This window comes from Halictus rubicundus, chromosome 7 (genome assembly GCF_050948215.1).
Source record: "Halictus rubicundus isolate RS-2024b chromosome 7, iyHalRubi1_principal, whole genome shotgun sequence".
Classification (NCBI taxonomy): Eukaryota; Metazoa; Arthropoda; class Insecta; order Hymenoptera; family Halictidae; genus Halictus; species Halictus rubicundus.
In genome coordinates this window covers 19044728-19065361 of record NC_135155.1, presented here as the reverse complement: position 1 = coordinate 19065361, position 20634 = coordinate 19044728, and the positions used below count along the sequence as shown (strand labels likewise).

The 20634-nt window shown below is 42.1% G+C and overlaps 1 protein-coding gene across 21 annotated transcripts in view; it reads left to right on the top strand.

Moving 5' to 3' along the window:
* Window positions 1-20634, top strand: part of Sls (sallimus) — a 197246-nt gene that overhangs the window by 135680 nt on the left and 40932 nt on the right. For 20 of the 21 annotated variants that reach the window (XR_013082566.1, XM_076790970.1, XM_076790966.1 and 17 more), the window contains 14 exons: window positions 133-7749; window positions 9103-9875; window positions 10518-10977; window positions 11132-11232; window positions 11395-11489; window positions 11736-11956; window positions 12945-13019; window positions 15006-15110; window positions 15525-15713; window positions 15822-16032; window positions 16115-16184; window positions 16488-17375; window positions 18013-18079; window positions 18568-18621. Coding sequence is in view for 20 of the 21 variants with exons in the window: in XM_076790970.1 (XP_076647085.1) it covers window positions 133-7749; window positions 9103-9875; window positions 10518-10977; window positions 11132-11232; window positions 11395-11489; window positions 11736-11956; window positions 12945-13019; window positions 15006-15110; window positions 15525-15713; window positions 15822-16032; window positions 16115-16184; window positions 16488-17375; window positions 18013-18079; window positions 18568-18621 (10926 nt within the window). In the remaining variant the exon portion in view is untranslated. Of the gene's footprint in view, window positions 1-132; window positions 7750-9102; window positions 9876-10517; window positions 10978-11131; window positions 11233-11394; window positions 11490-11735; window positions 11957-12944; window positions 13020-15005; window positions 15111-15524; window positions 15714-15821; window positions 16033-16114; window positions 16185-16487; window positions 17376-18012; window positions 18080-18567; window positions 18622-19991; window positions 20092-20634 lie in introns of those variants that run through there. The other variant, XM_076790969.1, reaches the window with a different exon arrangement.

The window sequence follows — 20634 nt, the reverse complement described above, 5'->3', positions numbered from 1 at the left end:
TTAAAACATACCTGTGTCCGTATGTCGCATTGTACAGCATGGTTTGAAGCTTTTTCTCCCAGAGTGTCGTTTCAGCGAATAGCTTAAACGAAATAAAACAATAAAATTACTTGGACTCTCGGAATATTGCAGAAAGGAAAGGTGGTTATTACGAAGTTCCTGTGGAAGCAGGGCCCGGAGCGAAAACCGGGGAAAAGCCATACACAGGTTTAGGAACAGGCGAGGGCGTGGTCCTGGAACCATTGCCCTTGGATGAGAACGGATTGCCATTAGAAATACCATTAGCACCCGGCGATGAATCTCTCCCTTGGCGAAAAGGGCGGGTGCATCGTCGACCTCGACCCGCCGGCGTAACGCCATGGCGGAAAGCAAAGCCAAAATCCCGTGACACTTCCTTGGACAAGCTGCAAGCAGCTGAGAGCCAAGTGAAACCATGGACGGAGCAGGCAGTAACCCTGAAGAAGACTCCTCACGTGCCTCGAGAACTACCGAAGGAAAAGTTAGAGGAAGTCGAACTGAAACCGGCTAAAATTGAGAAGAAGGAGATCAGGAGACCCAGCTTAGAGCCTGTCGACTTGAAACCCGTCTTGAAAGACGTGACGAAGGAGATCAGGACCGAAGAGAAGGTAACACGTCTCGAAGAGACTACGGACGAAGTTTACACCGAAGAAGAGGACACGAGGTTTCTGAAAACCACTCGAGAAGTGGACGAAGACGTTCAGCGAAAGAAGGACGAACCAAAACCATGGACAGAGGAGAAGGTAACGCTGAAGAGGGCGAAGCTTGATAGGAAAGAGATCCCTAAGGAGACCGTGGAGTCCGTCGAGCTGAAGCCTTCGAAGATCGTGAAGAAGGAGATCAGGAAGTCGAGCTTGGAAAGAGTGGACTTGAAACCGGTTCCGACCACAGCGACAGAAAAGGTCACCGGAGAGATCACTAAAACATCTGAGTACGTTGAAGAGGAGGACACTTCCCTGTTGGATCTATCGAGAACCGAAGAAATAAAGAAGGTGAAGAAAGAGAAGATCGAGGAGAAGCAAGTCGAGCAAGCTAAGCCTTGGACTGAGGAGAAGGTCACGCTGAAGAAAGCAAAGCCTTTGAGAAAGGAAGTCGAGAAGGAAACTCTGGAGACGGTTGAGTTGAAACCATCCAAGATTAGCAAAACACCGGTTCGTAAGCCTAGTCTGGAGCAGGTGGACTTGAAGCCAGTTCCGAAGACAGTGACTGAACAAGTGACTAAAGAGTCAGAGGTGACAACGTCTGAGTACGCTGAAGAGGAGGACACTTCTCTGTTGGATGTATCTCGAACCGAAGAGGTGAAGAAGTTGAGGAAAGAGAAGATCGAAGCGAAGCCTGAGCAGCCCAAGCCTTGGACAGAGGAGAAGGTCACGTTGAAGAGAGCGGCGCATGTGAAGAAAGAAGTTGAAAAGGAGACCATCGAAGCCGTTGAGTTGAAACCGTCGAAGATTACCAAAGCGCCTATCCGGAAGTCGAGTCTTGAAACAGTGGATCTGAAATCAGTGACGAAGAAGACCACAGCAGAGACGATAGAAGAGGTCACCAAGAAGGTGGACTACGTCGAGCAGGAAGACACAACGTTGCTTGACGTCACCAAAGACACGCAGATCAAGAAAACGAGGAAGGAGTCGATACCGACCGAGAAGGTAGAACAGCCTAAGCCCTGGACGGAAGAGATGGTAACCCTGAAGAAGACCAAACCTCAAAAGAAAGAAACTCCTAAAGAGACGATCGAGACGGTGGAGTTGAAACCATCGCGACCGGAGAAACCAGAAATCGAGAAACCGAGTCTCGATCGCGTGGACTTGAAGCCGGTGCCTAAAGAAACCCCGAAGGAAGCACCGCAGAAACCCGAAGAGAAAGGTGTGTACGTCGAAAAGGACGACACCACTCTTCTCGAAGTAACATCGGAGGAGGTTCTTCAAGTTGACAAGAAGGTGAAGAAGAAACCCGAGGTTGTTGAGAAGAAGCCGGAATCGAAGCCTTGGACCGAGGAGAGGGTTACCTTGAAGAAGACCAAGGTCGAGCAAAAGGAAGTCCAGAAGGAAGTAGTGGAAGAGGTTACTCTGAAACCGACGAAAACGCAGAAGAAACAAATCACGAAGGAGACTTTGGAGAAGGTGGACCTGCAAAAGGTGGTCGATAAGACTCAGTTTGTTGAAGAAGAAGACACGCGGCTGTTAAAGATCGATAAAGACGAGAGGATTGAGGAAGAGAAGGTGGAGAAGGCTGTCAGTTGGAGGAAAGAGAGAAAGCCGAAAGAGAAGGCGCCGTATCACGAGGAGGAGGATCAGACGTTGCTCGACGTGAAGAGAGACGTTGAAGAGAAACAGGAGCAGAAAGAAGTACCGGTACCGTGGGCGAGAGGCAAGAAGAGACCAACGGAGAAGGCGCCGTATCACGAGGAGGAGGATCAAACGTTGCTCGACGTGAAGAGAGACGTTGAAGAGAAGCAAGAGCAGAAAGAAGTACCGGTACCGTGGGCGAGAGGCAAGAAGAAACCAACGGAGAAAGCACCTTACCGAGAGGAGGATGACACGTCTCTTCTCGACATCAAAAAGACTGAAACGACGACTGAGAAACAGGCAACAGAGGAAGTGCCTGTTCCATGGGTACGAGGGAAGAAGAAGAAACCCGAAGTGCCGGAAGAGAAGCCTGAAGAGGAGGAGAAGCCGACGGAAACGACGGTTCCTTGGCTTCGAGGCAAGAAAGTGCCGCAAAAGATACCCGAGAAGAAGGAGGAACCGGTTGAAGACATTAAATCGGTGTCGCTGAAACCAGTCAGACGCGAACGGGCACCTGAAGAGAAAGAGAAGCCAGAGGAGATAGTCCTGAAGCCTGTAAAACGCATTCCACGGGAAGAAGAGGAGAAAGAGGAGGTACAACTGAAACCCATTCCGAAACGCAAACCCGACGAGAAACCACAGGAAGAAATTCAATTGAAACCATTCCAGAAACCGAAACCCGAAGAAGTGGAGAAAGAGAGACCGGAAGAGGAACAGCCGACAGAGGTATCGGAAGTGTCCTGGCGCCGGAAACCGAAACCGAAGAAACCGGAAGAGAAGCCTGTCGAAAAGGAGAAACCGGTTGAGAAAGTACCGGAAGAAGTTAAAACTGTCGAAGACAAAGTAGTGAGGAAGAGAGAGGAGGAAACAGTCGAGGACTTCAAATCTCTGGCTTTGAAGCCTGTGAAACGCGGCAAGAGGCCTGAAGAGAAGGAAGAGAAAGAGGAAGTCACCTTGAAACCGGTGAAACATCTCCCGAAAGAAGAGGAATCGAGGGAGGAGATCAAGTTGAAACCGGTGGAGAAACCATTGAAACCGGAAGTGGAGGAAGAAAAGCCAACGGAGGTGTCGGAGTTGCCATGGCGACGAGGCAAGAAGAAGTCCGTAGACGTTACGCCAGAGGTTACCGAAGAGAAGAAAGTTGAAGAGGAGCAACAAGAGGTATCTGCAGTCAGTTGGCGTAAACCGAAGAAAGAGAAGGTCGTGAAGGAAATTGAAAAGCAACCTGAGACTGAAGACTTCTCTGCTGTTGTATTGAAGCCTACCAAACGAGGGAAGAAGCCTGATGAAAAGATTGAACAGGAGGAAGTTGTTCTGAAGCCGGTTAAGAAATTACCGAAAGAGGAAGAAACGGCAGAAGAAGTGACTCTTAAACCCGTAAAATTAGAGAAACCAGAAACTGTAGAAAATGGGGAAGCCCCAGAAGAGAAAACTGAACTACCATGGCGCCGTGGTAAGAAAGCAAAGAAAGTACCAGAAGCAGTTCAGATCGAAGAGGTACCAAAACCTGAGGAAGAAGTGCCGACGGTACAAAAATCTGAAGAGGAAATTACGTTGAAACCGGTAAGAAAAGAAAAACCGGAAGAAGAGAAAGCTGATATCAGATTGAAACCTGCGAAACGGTTACCGAAACCAGAAGAAGAGAAACCCGAAGAAGTTACTTTGAAACCTGCTAAACGACTTCCTAAGGAAGAAGAGGAAAAGGAAGAGGTTACTTTGAAACCCATTAAAAAAGAAAAGCCGGAAGAAGAAAAACCGGAAGTGAAATTGAAACCATTCAAACGATTACCAAAACCAGAAAAAGAGAAACCTGAAGAAGTTACTCTGAAACCTATTAAACGACTTCCTAAGGAGGAGGAGGAGAAGGAAGAGGTTACTTTGAAACCCATTAAGAAAGAAAAGCCGGAGGAGGAAAAACCGGAAGTGAAATTGAAACCGTTCAAACGATTACCAAAACCAGAAGAAGAAAAACCTGAAGAGGTTACTTTGAAACCAGCTAAACGACTTCCTAAGGAAGAGGAGGAAAAGGAAGAGGTTACTTTGAAACCCATTAAGAAAGAAAAGCCGGAAGAAGAAAAGCCAGAAATAAAATTGAAACCATTCAAACGGCTTCCGAAGGAAAAGGAAGAGAAACCTGAGGAAGTTGTTTTGAAACCAGCCAAACGGCTTCCAAAGGAGGAAGAAGAGAAAGAAGAGATTACATTGAAACCAATTAAGAAAGAAAAGCCGGAAGAAGAGAAACCAGAAATAAAATTGAAACCTTTCAAACGTCTTCCTAAGGAAGAGGAAGAGAAACCTGAAGAAGTAATCTTGAAGCCGGCGAAACGACTTCCTAAGGAAGAGGAGGAGAAGGAAGAGGTTACATTGAAACCAATTAAGAAAGAAAAGCCGGAAGAAGAGAAACCAGAAATAAAATTGAAACCTTTCAAACGTCTTCCTAAGGAAGAGGAAGAGAAACCTGAAGAAGTAATCTTGAAGCCGGCGAAACGACTTCCTAAGGAAGAGGAGGAGAAGGAAGAGGTTACATTGAAACCAATTAAGAAAGAAAAGCCGGAAGAAGAGAAACCAGAAATAAAATTGAAACCTTTCAAACGTCTTCCTAAGGAAGAGGAAGAGAAACCTGAAGAAGTAATCTTGAAGCCGGCGAAACGACTTCCTAAGGAAGAGGAGGAGAAGGAAGAGGTTACATTGAAACCAATTAAGAAAGAAAAACCGGAAGAAGAGAAACCAGAAATAAAATTGAAACCTTTCAAACGTCTACCTAAGGAAGAGGAAGAGAAACCTGAGGAAGTAATCTTGAAGCCAGCGAAACGACTTCCTAAGGAAGAAGAGGAGAAGGAAGAGGTTACATTGAAACCGATTAAGAAAGAAAAGCCAGAAGAAGAAAAACCGGAAATAAAATTGAAACCATTCAAACGGCTTCCAAAGGAAGAGGAAGAGAAACCTGAGGAAGTTGTTTTGAAACCAGCCAAACGGCTTCCAAAGGAGGAAGAAGAGAAAGAAGAGATTACATTGAAACCAATTAAGAAAGAAAAGCCGGAAGAGGAGAAACCAGAAATAAAATTGAAACCATTCAAACGACTTCCTAAGGAAGAGGAAGAGAAACCTGAGGAAGTAATCTTGAAGCCAGCGAAACGACTTCCTAAGGAAGAAAAGGAGAAGGAAGAGGTTACATTGAAACCGATTAAGAAAGAAAAGCCAGAAGAAGAAAAACCAGAAATAAAATTGAAACCATTCAAACGGCTTCCAAAGGAAGAGGAAGGGAAACCTGAGGAAGTTGTTTTGAAACCAACAAAACGTCTTCCTAAGGAGGAAGAAGAGAAAGAAGAGATTACATTGAAACCAATTAAGAAAGAAAAGCCGGAAGAAGAGAAACCAGAAATAAAATTGAAACCATTCAAACGGCTTCCAAAGGAAGAGGAAGAGAAACCTGAGGAAGTTGTTTTGAAACCAACAAAACGTCTTCCTAAGGAGGAAGAAGAGAAAGAAGAGATTACATTGAAACCAATTAAGAAAGAAAAGCCGGAAGAAGAGAAACCAGAAATAAAATTGAAACCATTCAAACGACTTCCCAAGGAAGAAGAAGAGAAACCTGAGGAAGTTGTTTTGAAACCAGCAAAACGTCTTCCTAAGGAGGAAGAAGAGAAAGAAGAGATTACATTGAAACCAATTAAGAAAGAAAAGCCGGAAGAAGAAAAACCGGAAATAAAATTGAAACCATTCAAACGGCTTCCCAAGGAAGAGGAAGAGAAACCTGAGGAAGTTGTTTTGAAACCAGCAAAACGTCTTCCTAAGGAGGAAGAAGAGAAAGAAGAGATTACATTGAAACCAATTAAGAAAGAAAAGCCGGAAGAAGAAAAACCGGAAATAAAATTGAAACCATTCAAACGGCTTCCCAAGGAAGAGGAAGAGAAACCTGAGGAAGTTGTTTTGAAACCAGCCAAACGGCTTCCAAAAGAAGAAGAAGAGAAGGAAGAGGTTACTCTAAAACCGATTAAGAAAGAAAAAGCAGAAGAGGAAAAGCCGGAGGTGAAACTCAAACCTGTAAAACGATTGGAGAAACCTGAAGAAGAGAAACCTGAAGAAGTAACCTTGAAACCAGTGAAACTTCTTCCTAAGGAAGGAGAAAAGCCTGAGGAAATAAAACTGAAGCCGGTAAAGAGAGAAAAGCCAGAAGTGGAGAAACCTGAAGAAGTAAAATTGAAGCCTGTGAAACGTTTACCAAAACCGGAGGAAGAAAAACCCGAAGAGGTAGCCTTGAAACCGGTAAAACGAGTACCTAAGGAAGAAGAGAAACCTGAAGAAGTGAAACTGAAACCGATTCCAAAACCAGAGAAGCCAGAAGAAGTTAAGAGAGAGGAGATAGTACCACAGCCAATTGTACCTGTAGAAGTCGAAGAGAAGCCTGAGGAGGAGGAAGCACCGAAACTCCCATGGCGCCGTGGCAAGAAGGCGAAGAAGGTCGTCGACTTCCGCGAAGAAGTTACCGTTGTGCCAATCGATCAAGAGAAAGTTGTCACTGAAGTTCAGGAAGAGGTAACAGTCGTAGAACAGAGGGCTGAACAAGTCGTTCAAATGAAGACCGAAGAAATTATTGTAAAGAAACCAGAAGAGGCTCCGACAATGCCTTGGCGAAGACCGAAAGAACCGGTACCCGAGAAGGTTCAAGTGGAAGAAGTAAAGGCTGAAGAGGTCAAGGAAGAAGAGAAAGTAGTCGAAGAGGTCACAGAGGTCTCTTGGCGAACGAAACGAAAGCCGAAGAAGCCGGAAGAAGTCGAGAAACCTGAGGAAGTGGTCCTGAAACCTGTCAAGAAAGAGAAGCCTGAAGAGAAACCCAAAGAGAAAGAGGTGCCAGAACTAGCACCTGTCAAGGTAGAAGAGGTACCTGAGGAGACAGTAGAAAAAGTAGAATCGGTTATCGAGATAACCAGGAGGAGACCAAAGAAACCTGAAGAGTTACCTGCGCCGGTAGAGAAAGTAGAAGAGACCGTGGTCACTACTGAAAAGACCCAGGTGACCAAGAAGGTTGTCAAGGTCGAAGATGTTGCGCAACAAGTGGTCGAGGTCGAGCAAAGGGTAGAGGAAGAAGTGCAAGCTGAAGATCGCAGAAGAAAACGCAAACAGCGTACCCAGGTCGAGATATCGATCACGGACAAAGACAAAAAGATCGCACCGAGATTCATCCAAAAACTTCAGCCGGTTATTGCTGAACCGGAGACCACCGCAAGGTTCACTTGCACGGTATTTGGCAATCCGTTCCCAGAAATCTCCTGGTACAGAAACGAGCAGGAGCTTCACGCCAGCGAGAAGTATATCATGACCATTTTCGAAACAACCGCCGCCTTGGAGATCACGAAGGTGAAGGAGGAGGACGCCGGCATGTATTCTTGCAGGGCGTCGAATCCTGCGGGGGTGGCCACGTCCACCGTCAATCTCGTGATATTCGGTATTCAAACTGTTCATGATGATGTCCGTGTGATTGTTCTGGTTTTAATTACCACTGTACAGCCGCTCTGAATTTTTGCTGTTTTGACATTTAATTTACTTGTAGACTGTCGTGCACTAAATGCGAATTTGACAGCCATGTTTCTGCGTTGCCTTCAATTTTCTTTTTTTAATCTTAAGCAGTCAGTCAAATGATTTAGAAATCATCGATTTAATGTCGAAACACAAAATGTGCGTTGAATAGTGTATTTCAGCAATTTTAGAAACCGCTTCAGTTTTGTTGTACTCTGAATGTATTATTGCCGGCCAAAAGCATAAGACCAGTTTTATGATTTATGAAAGAGTGAAAGATTATTTTACGATTGATTGATGATTATAAAAATTATTTTTATTCACAGGCTTCGTTCTTTTGGCTGGTTGAATTTTGTGTGTTTATGTCATTTGTACAATTTGTTCAACAGGCACTTGCGCTTACTTGAGAAATAATTGGTGAAATACGAATCTTTCAGATGGTTGAAACAGTTTAAACATTTACCGCCTTTTTGTTATACTAATTGAAAAAACATTCCGTTTATTAGCAATTTTTAACATAATCTAGAATGACCTTGACATAATGACCATTTCAATTTACAGAAATAAACGATAAAACAGTAAAACAATTATGTGAGTGTCAGAAAAGCTGTTTATTGTCATACACAATTCGTTTACGAGTCCTTACAATAAATAATTTTTTGCAGTGTTATAATGATCAGTAATTCAACAATACATTTATCTGTTTGAAAAATATTAGATATGAGATAATTGCATAATTAAATTTCAGCTTTCAATCATCTTACTGATTCGCTTACAATTTTTCGTACAGCCACTTTTCACAGACTAGTAATTTCAAGTGTTTTCTTGTCTACCGCAATGGCCGCTCTGCATAGTTACACAATAAGCTTGAATATTACTAGATCATTAATCTAGGACAACTGCAACACATCGTTAAATAGGGACAAGCTTCCGCTCTTGAAACGAATACATTAAATCGAAAAAGTATTGACACACTAAGTTTTTTTTTGTGATAATCTGTATTAGAAAGATAGCATATTGATGCAATTTAATTTTCATAGTAGTTTATTGTACACAGGAATATTATACAAATTTAATGATTTACTATTGAAGAATTTTATAGAAAATCATGTAATCAAGAACTATATGCTACAAAAAATTTCCTAAAAATGTTACACTTAAATAATGCTGTGCCAATACCTTTTTGCCTCACTGTGTGCCGGAAAACGTTTGTGCATGAAGTCTGCCGGTGTTCAGAGAAATTCGTAATGACTATGACGTTAATACCAAATTCTATCGTCAGAAAAAGAAGAGGAGGGCGTGGCACCACACTTTGCGATACCCATAAAACCACTGATGGTCGAGGAGCACAAACCGGCAGTGCTCGAGTGCGTTGTCACCGGAACCCCGATGCCGGAAGTAAAATGGTACCGCGGGGAGCAGGAGCTGAAGCCGAAGAGCGGCAGGGAGATCAGTTTCAATCCTGAAACCGGAGAGGCTAAACTGGAGATACTGGAGCCGACGCCAGAGGACGAAACGATTTATCGCGTCCGCGCAGTGAACAAATTCGGTCGCGCCGAATGCAGAGCGAATTTGGTGATCAGCAGCGTGGTCAGGGTCAGCAAACCGGAAGTTCTAAGGGCGCCGAAGATCACCAGACCTCTGCCAGCTTTGGTGGCAGAGCGAGGACAGCCTCTGACCTTGTCAGCCGATTTCGAGAGCAAACCGACTCCCGAGGTGAAATGGTTCAGAAACGGAACGGAGATCGTTCCGTCCGACAAACGTGTGATCAACATCTACGAGAATACGGCTGAACTGTTCATTCCCGATGTCGAGAAGAAAGATGGCGGCAAGTACGAGATTAGGGTACAGAACCCTGTAGGCGAGGCGAGAAGCTCTGGGTCTGTCACGGTGAAAGAACGACAGGACAAGACCGACGAGGTGAAAGCTCCGAGATTCATCGAGCCTATACAACCGCAAATCGTTGCTGAAGGAGAGGTGGTCATCATGGAGGCCAAGGTCGAGTCCTATCCCACTGCGTCCTTCCAATGGTTCCACGAAACCCGTCCGTTGGAGGTATTTCAACTTTATCTTTACTTTCTGCGAAAATTATGCTGTTTCATTTGGATTCCGCGTTTTACGCGCATCCGCCATTGTGCATATACAATATTTCGTTTATATAATGTAAATATAAAATATTTATTATTTCGTTTTGTACACAATATATTTTCTTTTTATATTTTTGTAGTTCCATAAATATTGTGTACCTGCCTATACCGAAAAGTTTTTAAACGAGTATAAATATCTTTTTACCATTCTTAACAATATCTTGTACTGTTTTAAATTCAAAAACTGGTATTCCCAAAAGTTGTTTCCATTTATAAATTCTATACGGCATAAATGCAAAAATGTACTGTGCGCCGATAGTCAAAAAATATTTTTTGACGTATGCACAAAAATAAGTAAATACTCGTGAGTATAATATAACCTATACATTTTGCGCTAGCAAATACTAGATTTCTTATGTTTAATGTTCCACTAGCTGTAATGTTAGGTAATGAAATTCAGTGAGTACTATTTCGAATAAATACTTCATCATTTAGTTACTTATTTAATCACGAGTAAAACCTTTCACTTGCATGTATGAAACTAAAAATGCTGAATATGTAAAATTTGAAGCGGGGATTTTTCAACTCGATGTGAAAATTGTGTTTGCAGTCTACATCTCAGGTGAGGATCGTAACGCAAGAGAACCGTTCGATCCTGATGATAAACGAGATAAAAACGGAGTACGCCGGCACTTATACCTGTCGCGCGGAGAACGTTGGCGGGTCGGTCACCTGTACAGCCACCATAAATCTATTGGAAGTCCCGTGGGAAGAGACGGTGGAGCTGGTTTCGCCGACATTCGTCAAAAGATTATCCCCGGTCAGGGTCATGGACGGTGAAAGCGCGAATCTGACGTGCGTCGTGCAAGGCAAGCCCACGCCAAGAATCGAATGGTACCACGACAACAAACCGATCAAGGAGGGCAAGGAGATTACCATTTTACAAGATACCGAGGGTGTCTGTAGTCTGGCCATTACCGAGGTATTCCCTGAAGACGCCGGCGAATACACTTGTCGTGCCGTGAATCCTGTCGGCGAAGCTGTTTGCACGTCGTCGCTTGTCGTGGAAGGTAATTGCCCAACTTTCTCAATTATGCTAACCCCTTCATGTGCAAACTCGTCTCAGATACGTCATCACGTAACTGAACTGTGGATACTTGTACACAAATAAAATATTATACATCGATTCTAGGATTTTCATAAATGTGATTCTTAAATTTTCAGCATACGAGTACGTACCAGACTCGGAAATTGCATCCTCGATCGTTGCGACGTCACTTACTACAGGGCAAAGTGGTTCGGAAGAAGACCTCTTATCTCCCAAGGTCCGTTTACGTAAATATAATTGTACAACATTGTCGATTAAATACTTAATAGATTACTCAGACAGATTGTCTATTAGATAATTTCCTCTATTTCACATTCCCTACTGGCATCCCTAATAACTGAATTGTTCTCAACTATTGTTATATGGAAATTGCTTTCAGGAAACTCCCCTGTTCGATACGGATGAAGAATCCGCACCGGAGATAATTAAGAAACTTCCTCAGTTAGTTCCTACAAAAGATGGAGAGCTAACCAGGTACGAACCTATTCGATTGTCTATAACTGTAACGATAAATATTCATTTAAAACGAGATATAATTCAAAATAATAAAATTATTATTTTGAAGAAATATTGAGAAAATATATTTTCAATTTTGAGTACATAAATCAGTTCAGAGAAAGTAAAATTTCGTTCGTGTCTTCGTTTTCTGAAGCCTCGAAAAAGCGATGTTTTCATAAAAATATGTATTCCCCCGACTAAAATTTGGAGTGTTCGTTGCAGACTGGAAGTGAAGGTCAAAGGAAAACCGAAGCCAGAAGGAAAATGGTACAAGCAGGGTGCAGAAATCGTGCCGTCTCAAGAATTCCAGATCGAAGAACTCGAGGACGGCACATCGGTGTTGACGATCGCCGAAACGTATCCAGACGACACGGGCGAGATTGTGTTCGAAGCGCACAATCCGCTCGGCGTATCGACCACGACGACATACCTGTCGGTAGAAGGTAACTATGCCTTCGAATTAGCCGTAGACGAATCTTCTAAAAAATGTGGTGGATGCTTCGCTAATTTGCTTGATACGAGTTCTTTTCAGCTGCGCTCTTCGATCGGGAATCATCATCGATGAATCTCCTAATTTATCCCGCCACCTCCCCTTGACGATCATATCAGACTCACACTGAACACTCACATCCTTCACCTACACTTTTTTTATATTCTTTTATCCAGCGTTCTGCTAACTCGTCGGGCCGTTTCAGCTCCATCTACTTCGCCGCTGAATAATCACGCGAAACAACAATTTCCTATCGATCTCGATCTCGTTCTACTCTTTTTACTTATTTTTTCTTCTTTTAGCTAGAAACTATTGAATTCTACTAAACTTATTGGTTCTGTAAAAAATCATTAATAATTGTAGATTATTATTTATTTTCTACTGAATACTGAAAGACTAGCATTTTATGACCTGTGTTAACAATGTTACTTTTATTCGCAATATAAGTAATGAAGTCGTTACAACAATTCTTTTTATGTACAGTTTTCGAATTTTTACATCATTTTATGATATTTCCCTTTAAAAACAAGAGGCTAGTTCGTGTACGGGGTGAAGAATTGAAATGGGAACGACTACATATCTCCGTTATTAGAATGATTTTATGGAAAACATTGTCAGGTTATGTTGTACGATAAGGTTATCTTCTTCCAAAGTTATTTTTAAATAGTACAACTTCGCCCGGAGCATTTTTTCCATAAATTCATTGATAACAGAGATATTTATATTTGGCCCACCCTGTACAATGAATAGACTTCAACAGTTTTTATTAATCTCGGTCAGGTTTCGAGGGTTTCGCGGAATGATTCATAGGCCGAAGACGAATCGCTCTAATCCGACATAAACGCTTAAGTATACGCCCGCGAGATAGCCTTGAAGATGGAGCTGAAAGGGTCGAAGGTCCACGCGGGTGTCTAATCGTTCTGTCGTGTTCTCGAACGCAGGAATCCTCGGGACGAAGGAATACAGGAAACCGTCATGGGTAGCCGAGATGGAGGAGATGCAGGAAGCTCTCAGAGGTAAGAGTCAGTCCGAGGGACTGGATTGCATGCTGAGTGAACCGGAATGCAGTTTCTCGACCGACAGTCTGGACGATCGTGCGATTCGCGACGAGAGTTCGCATCGGAACAGTTCGACGATGATCAGCGAGTTCTCGTCGACGAGGACGTTGATGAACATCGACGACGAAGGTAAGAGATGCTTCGAGGAAGACGAAGAGACGTCTTCGATGGGTTTCTACCTGGCCAGAAGACACTCGGACTCGATGGGAGTCGAACAGGAGATCAACGTTGACGAGTATTCTTGGGAGATGAGCGAATCTAGCGAGCAACGAGTTGAAGACGTTGAATACCAATTGGAGATCAGGGAGGATAAATTGGCGATCGATGCCGAGGAGGTGAACACAGCGACGAGGAGGAAAATTTTCGAGAATCTGGAGAAATCTGGCACGAAGAGGAGTTCGGAAACGAAGCTAGTTTCGTCTACTGCGTCGTTCAAGGTGAAACGAGAGGTGCAGACGAGTGGATCGGGAAAATTGATCGCGCAAAAATCGAAACTGCGAACACCGAAGAGTCCGGTGGAAAAATTCGCTTCGTCTGCTAAGATGACGATGAGTGATCTTGATACGGAGATCGGTGCGAAGGTCAGGTCTCCGTCGCCGGTCAGAGCTAAGTGCGCTAAGCTTTCGGACAATAGAAATACAACAACCAGAAAATCGAGTTCGCCTTCTCCGACGAGGATGGAAAGGTCAAAGCAGCTATCGGCAACTGACAAAGTAGCTGCTAGCAGAGTGACAAGACGGAGCAAATTGATAGAGGAGTTTGGCAACAACGCTATCGCCTGCAAAATAATAGACGACAGCGTAACAGCTGAAAGCGAATCGATGATGGAGGCATTAAGGGATGAGAAAAGAAAGAGGATCGTTTTGGACTTCGACGAATTTCCGCCGCCGAGGTCAGAGAAAAGGAGTCACGTGCGAATGCATCCCGATTTTCTGAATGTTCCCGAGCCTGGATTTTATCTGTCACCGATCGAAGAAAATAGCGAGGCGTCCACCGGTAGCGAACAGAGCAAGGTAGTCGCGAGGAATTATGCGCAAAAGATCGAGACAACGCTAGAGTACGACCATGCGAGGAAGTATCATACTTATCCGAAATCTAGAATCCCGGTAGCCAGATGGTCCAAGGAGCGTCGCATTGGGAATCTGATGATGGACCCGAAAATGTATCCGCTCGAGCCTAGAGAAGTTGATTTGGAAGCGTTCCAGCAATTGCATACGGCGGACAGCCAAGAGGAATTGCAGGAGTTCTTGTTGCTGGAGAGTCAATGCAGCGGGAATCTCGGATTGGCGGGAAATATGTCAACGTCCGAGGTATCTTGTAGCGATCATCACAGCGAGGATGAGAGAGGCACCATGTCAGGTAGATTTTGCGAGTTATTTCGATACTAATCTTCTTAATCGCCTCTTTTTCTTTGGATTGTAGTCTGTGCTCCTGTTTTTATGGATTTAATTTGTCAAAAAGTACGAATCATGGTAGAAAACGATGGAAATTTGAACACTGTCTGGTTTTGCGTTCCAGCACTTAATATCTGATTCTTATACGTATATGTTGAAATGATTATAATTTTATGTTTACTTAAGTATAAATAAGTACGTACAAGTATAAATTAAACATATCAAAGATCAGGAGATGAAATATGCAGCAGTAGAATGATTAAAATGAAAAGAATTCGAAAAACAGTAAAAGTGCATACGACCCAAAAAAAAAAAAAATCAATTGTTTCGCGTTGTTGGTTTATTTGATTGTAGAGATGTTATTATTTTGGCATGGATTTGTTTGTGTACGTGTGTATATTTGTTTTTCTTGGCTAATCAGATTACTGACATCGGAGTCACGCGAGTCGCATAATCACCAAGCAAGACATCAGGTAACTGATCTATCCGCGTGTTTCCTTTATCGATGATAACATTTGATTGAATATTTGCTGTGCATTGTCTTTTCCAGCCACGCAAACTGTACCACGATTCATTCAAGAAATTACGGATGTTTACGCGAGGGAAGGTGAAACCGCGGTGTTCGAGTGCAGTTATTCCGGCCATCCTACTCCAGGTATAGCAAACTTGCAATTTCTTGTAATATTATCATTTTATTAACATTATCAATTATATTCTTGTAATCGTACTTTGCGAGATAATGCTGGTCATTTGGTTGTGAAAAGCTTGCATGCAAAATGCCATGCCAAATCGAGAGCAAATTGAGACCAAACCTAGGCCCCTTTATAGAGTAAATATTGTGCAAAATTGTGCAAAATTTTCATGGCAAATTCAAAGCAAATCAAGAGCACATTGTTTACTGGGTAATCACTTCTGTAAAAATCGTGTAGTCTTGAAACAGAAGATTATGAATCAACGATCTAAAAAGAGCGATTGGAATTTCCGTTCAAATCAGGAACAAACAGTCTCTAACGTACACTGTCGCCATTTTTCGAAGCAGGATAATATCTGTGCGTTTGTAAATTTTCAGATGTGGTATGGTACAAGAACGACAAGATGGTGATGAACACGCAGAACATAAAGGTGCGTCTCAACGAGGAGGAAAAGAAAACCTCGCTTACAATCAAACACGCGACCGAAGAGGACGACGCCACTTATGTTTGCAAAGCCACCAGCGAAATTGGACTGGCCACCACAAAAGCCAGATTGCACGTGACAGGTAAACAATCTCGCGATTTAACAACAGCGCGAAATAAGTCTGCTATTGTACTTTATATCAATCACGAAAAATTATATATTTCTACTTGTAAACTTACATTGTTAACAGAAATAACGGGTGAAAGAAGGGTCTACGAGGATGAAGAAGTCGTCGAGGAGGAAATTAAGGAAGTTAAACCGAAAGAGAAACCGAAGAAGAAGAGAACCGAGCTGAGGAAGGCTAAGGAAACGAAAGAAAAGATCAAAGCCGAACGTGTAAAGATAGAAAAGAAAGAAGTGCGCAAGGAGAAGCTGAGTCCTAAAGAACAACCGGAAGAAAAGTTCGTAGATTTGTTATTATTTGCACACTTGAACGTCATAAATTCTGTTCATAATTCACTCATTTGTAAATTACACTTTCAGGAAAATCGTCGACATCGAGGAGACGCAGGTGCTCGAGTCGACAGAGGTCATAGAAGAGAAGCCCGCAGAGGTAAATACCAAAATCTAAACAACCTTAACATAAGTAGAAAGCATAAAAAAAAAATCTGACTAGGCGAATCCTATTACTAACTTTCCGTTCCAATACAGGATGGTCCAAAAGACGCGAAGGTGTTCCAATATTTAATGACTACATCATCTTTTATTCTAAATTTACAGAAAAAGTTCTTAAAACTTCAACCCCTTCGGGCTTTTAGTCCACTCTGTATTACGTCTAGACTTTATTATCTGGAAAATGGGACAGATGTGGTAGTAACGCAACCGTTAATTCAACAATTAATCCTAAAATAAATAGGTATCCCGGGCAAAGAAGGTGGTACCAGTGCAAGAGCCGGTGATGACGGAAGCGACGGCGTCCCTGAAAAAGATCGACGATCAGAAGCCTCGAGATCTGGTCCCGAAACCCGAAGAGCGTGCGAAACGGGTGGTCGAAGAGCGCGAAAGTGTGGTCGTCGTCTCGGAGGTAACCACCGAGGACTTGGCGCCGGACTTCGTGGTCGAATCGGTTGTGGACCGAGCGCAGGTAACATCGGAGACCTTGCAGACAGTCTCGGTGTCCGAGGTGCACACGGAGAGCAGCGTGCAGGAGATCAGGCGAATGGAGGCGAAGCAGAGGAAAGCGAAGAAGATCATGGTCACCGAAGAAGAGGTTTCCGAGGAGATACCAAGAAAGGCGATCGTGGAGGAGAAGCCGAAGAAGAAGAAGAAGACGGAGAAGAAACTCCGTGAGGAGCTGAGCATCGAGGAGATCGTGGAGAGAGAAAGGGAGAATATCGCGAGGGAGGTCGAGGAGATCATGGAGACTGTTCACGCGAAGGAATTCGGACCTGGGGAGGCTCCTCTTCGGGAACTGGCCACGATCGGTTTCCTGGTGCGACAAGGTGTCTCTGTGAATGAGATTAACGAGAGTCTATACAGGACGGACAACTTCCCTGCGCTGAAGACACCCGAGGCCCAGAATGCTCTGGTTCAGCTGGTGGAGAGAGAAGGTCACGGACCTCTGATCACGCAAGTCCTCACGGAGGAGACGACTACAGACGAAAGCGTCGTCGCTGCCACCGTTGGCTTCCGTGCTTTCATGAGAATGATCGAGCTGCAACATGTCACCGTCGAGGAGGTCATCACGCACTTCGCGCCGGAGGACTTCCGGCCGCGCGCTTGGGAGGTTACAGAAGCCACGGAAGTAAGATATTCTTGTCACTTTCAACTCTATAATACAGGGCTGAATGTAAATCAGTTTACCACTCAGGCGTATGCACTCTCCGCTAATTAATTAAACATTAAACAAATTTTCTCGTCACTGAATCTACAGTAGAGACATTTGAAGGTCGAAGCTATCTCTTTAAAACTCGATGTACGATTTATTATGTACTACGGTTAAAATGTAGACAATTTCTCGAAATTTAATATTAAAACAATTTTTAATTCACTATAGCTTCTTTAGCGGCAATATTTGATAAATGCTTCAGTTTCGAATAGTTTCTAAATCCTGTTACTAACTTTCCCTCATGCTTTCCACAAGTTAAATCTTTCTGCTACATTTCAATTATTTAATAAAACGCTAGTGTCTGGCTTCACACAAGCCGATTTCGATGAAAACAACTTAAAAGGGTGTATGACAATCAATTTTCTTTTATTAAATTGAGGGTTTTCGAATGGGGAGTTTAGTCACACCAGGAACTTTCTATAGATCACAGATTGAAGTTTGCATACAAATGGCTTGAGCAAGGAAAGGAAGACCAAAATTTTTTGGACATTATTTGAACGAATGTCTTTTTCGGAAATGTTTCGCATTGTTCTCCAACACGCATTTGTTTTAGGTGGAGACGGAGGAACATGTCGCGGAACGGGTGGATATCGTCCGCAAGACCGAGGTCCATTTCATGGGTAAGTCGAGACTGCGTGGCGCGAGGTTTGAAACGAAAAGAAACATTAAAAGAATTAACGAACTTCGGACTTGCAGCATCACAAATCCGTTGCAGTTTTTGTTTCTAGACTATTAAAACCATAGATTTTGGTGTGTGCTTGCGTGGCTGCCTCATGAATAGAATGTTGTACATGATCCTAATTTTTTCTTTTTCTTTTTTTTTTTTTATGTAAATATTTCGCCGCTTTACAGCTAGACATAAGCTCCGACTAAGCATGCGTCCTTTTTTTTCTTGTACCTATCATATAACAAAATACACAAAGACAGTTTCGACATCTTTGTACGTTTACACACTGTACATTTGATTTATCGAATAAAATGAATATATTTTTACAACGTGCCATAATCGCTGCGTGTGTGTTGTTGTTTTTTTTTCTCTCACTTCTGTGTTCGTTTGATGATCCTAATCCCGAGTCTCCCACGAAATCGAACGATCTTTTGATTGCAGAGAGGAGGGACGAAAGAAAAGCCGTCCGCACGCAGGATATTCGAGACATTAAAGGTTTGAAGCAACGAGTTTCAGTGCATGGGTTATACGTTCGAATAATCGGTCATTCCATTAGTGAATGGAGAGCAGCATTAATCGTTTTTCTTATCATACCTTCGAGAAACGCATCAGTGTCCGGACTGTCGACACCACATCAAGATCTTTTCTCATCTGCATTTACTAGTTCTACTTTGTATTCGCTTTAATCCACTTGCATTTATAGATTCAACATTCCGTGACTTAAGTATCTCATTTCATATTTTCATTATACAGAGCGTACCGTGATAGAAGATACTTAAATTGAATGTGGGATAAAGTTCATTCACGTTTAATTTGATTGAAAAAACACATTTTCTCAATACAGATTCGAAAATTCGTTATACACACGTCGTATACAATGTGGCTGACAAAAGTGCCTGTGTATCACTTACTCGTTCCACTTGAACGAATAACACTAACGATACATTATTTATATTTCAATGATTCCGCAGAGAATTTATTTAGAAATTTTGAATTAACGGTACTAATAACTGTTTAGTAATTTTTTTAATTTATAAATCATAATTTATTGAATATTCTATAAATTTATTTAAATCAGTGTATTTCATTTTCAAGAGACCGAGAACTTTAGTCATTTTCAATTGTAATAGTTTCAGTTATTTTGTTTTAAATTTTCTTCAGATTTCATAGTTAAATTATTTAAAAAATAGTGGTCACTCTTCAGTATAACTAACGTATCAAATTGTATGGGACACCTAATAATATCGTATCACTGTATCATCACTTAAGAACAGCACAAGTAGTAACAGTCAGTAATGGTCAGACACAAATGAAGTAATACTCAAACGCGCGCTCGAAAAACGAATTTTCAATCTCGACGTTTCGAAAAGAGTTAGTAAATATTGTTTGTAATGGAAATTTGTATTACATTTACTTTGTTCATTCATAAAACATTCCAATTTGCAATTATACTCCCGTCCCGACGCGCTTTGTATAATATTCAGATATATTTAAAAAAGATGTAGGATAGGGTGATCTACAAAAAACGTTCTAGAATTCGTGGATACACATTTAGCAGTTAATAAAATGGATAAAATATTTCAAATGAATGCAAAAACGAATTTCTTCAATCGTTTCTTCTAGATCACACCCCCACAATGTAAAAACCTGGTAATTTTGAACGGATACGAAATTTGTCTATTTTATAAAATTGAGCTTAAAGATCATTCTAATTACTTCATGAAGATTCATCTCATCTCATGCTGATTTATACTGATTTATAGTTCTGGTATAACGTAGAAAAAAGTAATCTAGTCATGAAGTATGTACGTGGTGATCGCACGATACGGTCTCTACGTAATGTTTTTATTTTATTATTCTTTCAGATGCATGAAGCTTAACTTGATCGAATAATAAGCAGTAAAATATGTCTGCCTAAGCCGCTATGCTTTCCACGCGCCGTATTCCTCCATAGTAACGTTCTCTTACCCTAACGTAATTGTCCTCTTAATCACTATCCGATCCAACACCAAAACTCGACGCTTCGCGATATGAGCTTCGCGCTGCTAATACAGTTTTTAATGTAAGTAAAATACAATCTGTGTCTCGGTTCGTGTATTCCATGGGTTTCATTCTGAATCATAATCAGTTTTGTGTTATTATTATGATCACCGTGCCGTTAGTTGTGTAGTTTTCTAGTGTTTTACAAGTGTAGAGTTTTCGAAGAAACTGTGAAATAATACGCGTGAAAATACACTGTAATTAATCATCATTTTCACGTCTCAATTACTAGATTATGAACTAAATTCTTCTGTTCACAACTAATTTCTGAGAGCGTTCAATTTGATTTTACAACAACATTTGTAGAAACGATCGAAGCTATATATAATTGTCTGGAAGGTATTTTCAGTTTTCGGAGAGATTTAGTTCACGACCTAATGTAATTTTAATTATAATTTGGATAGTTCATATTATTAAAGGCCCGCATATGTACTATGTTTCATAAGTTACGTATTTTTACAAACACGA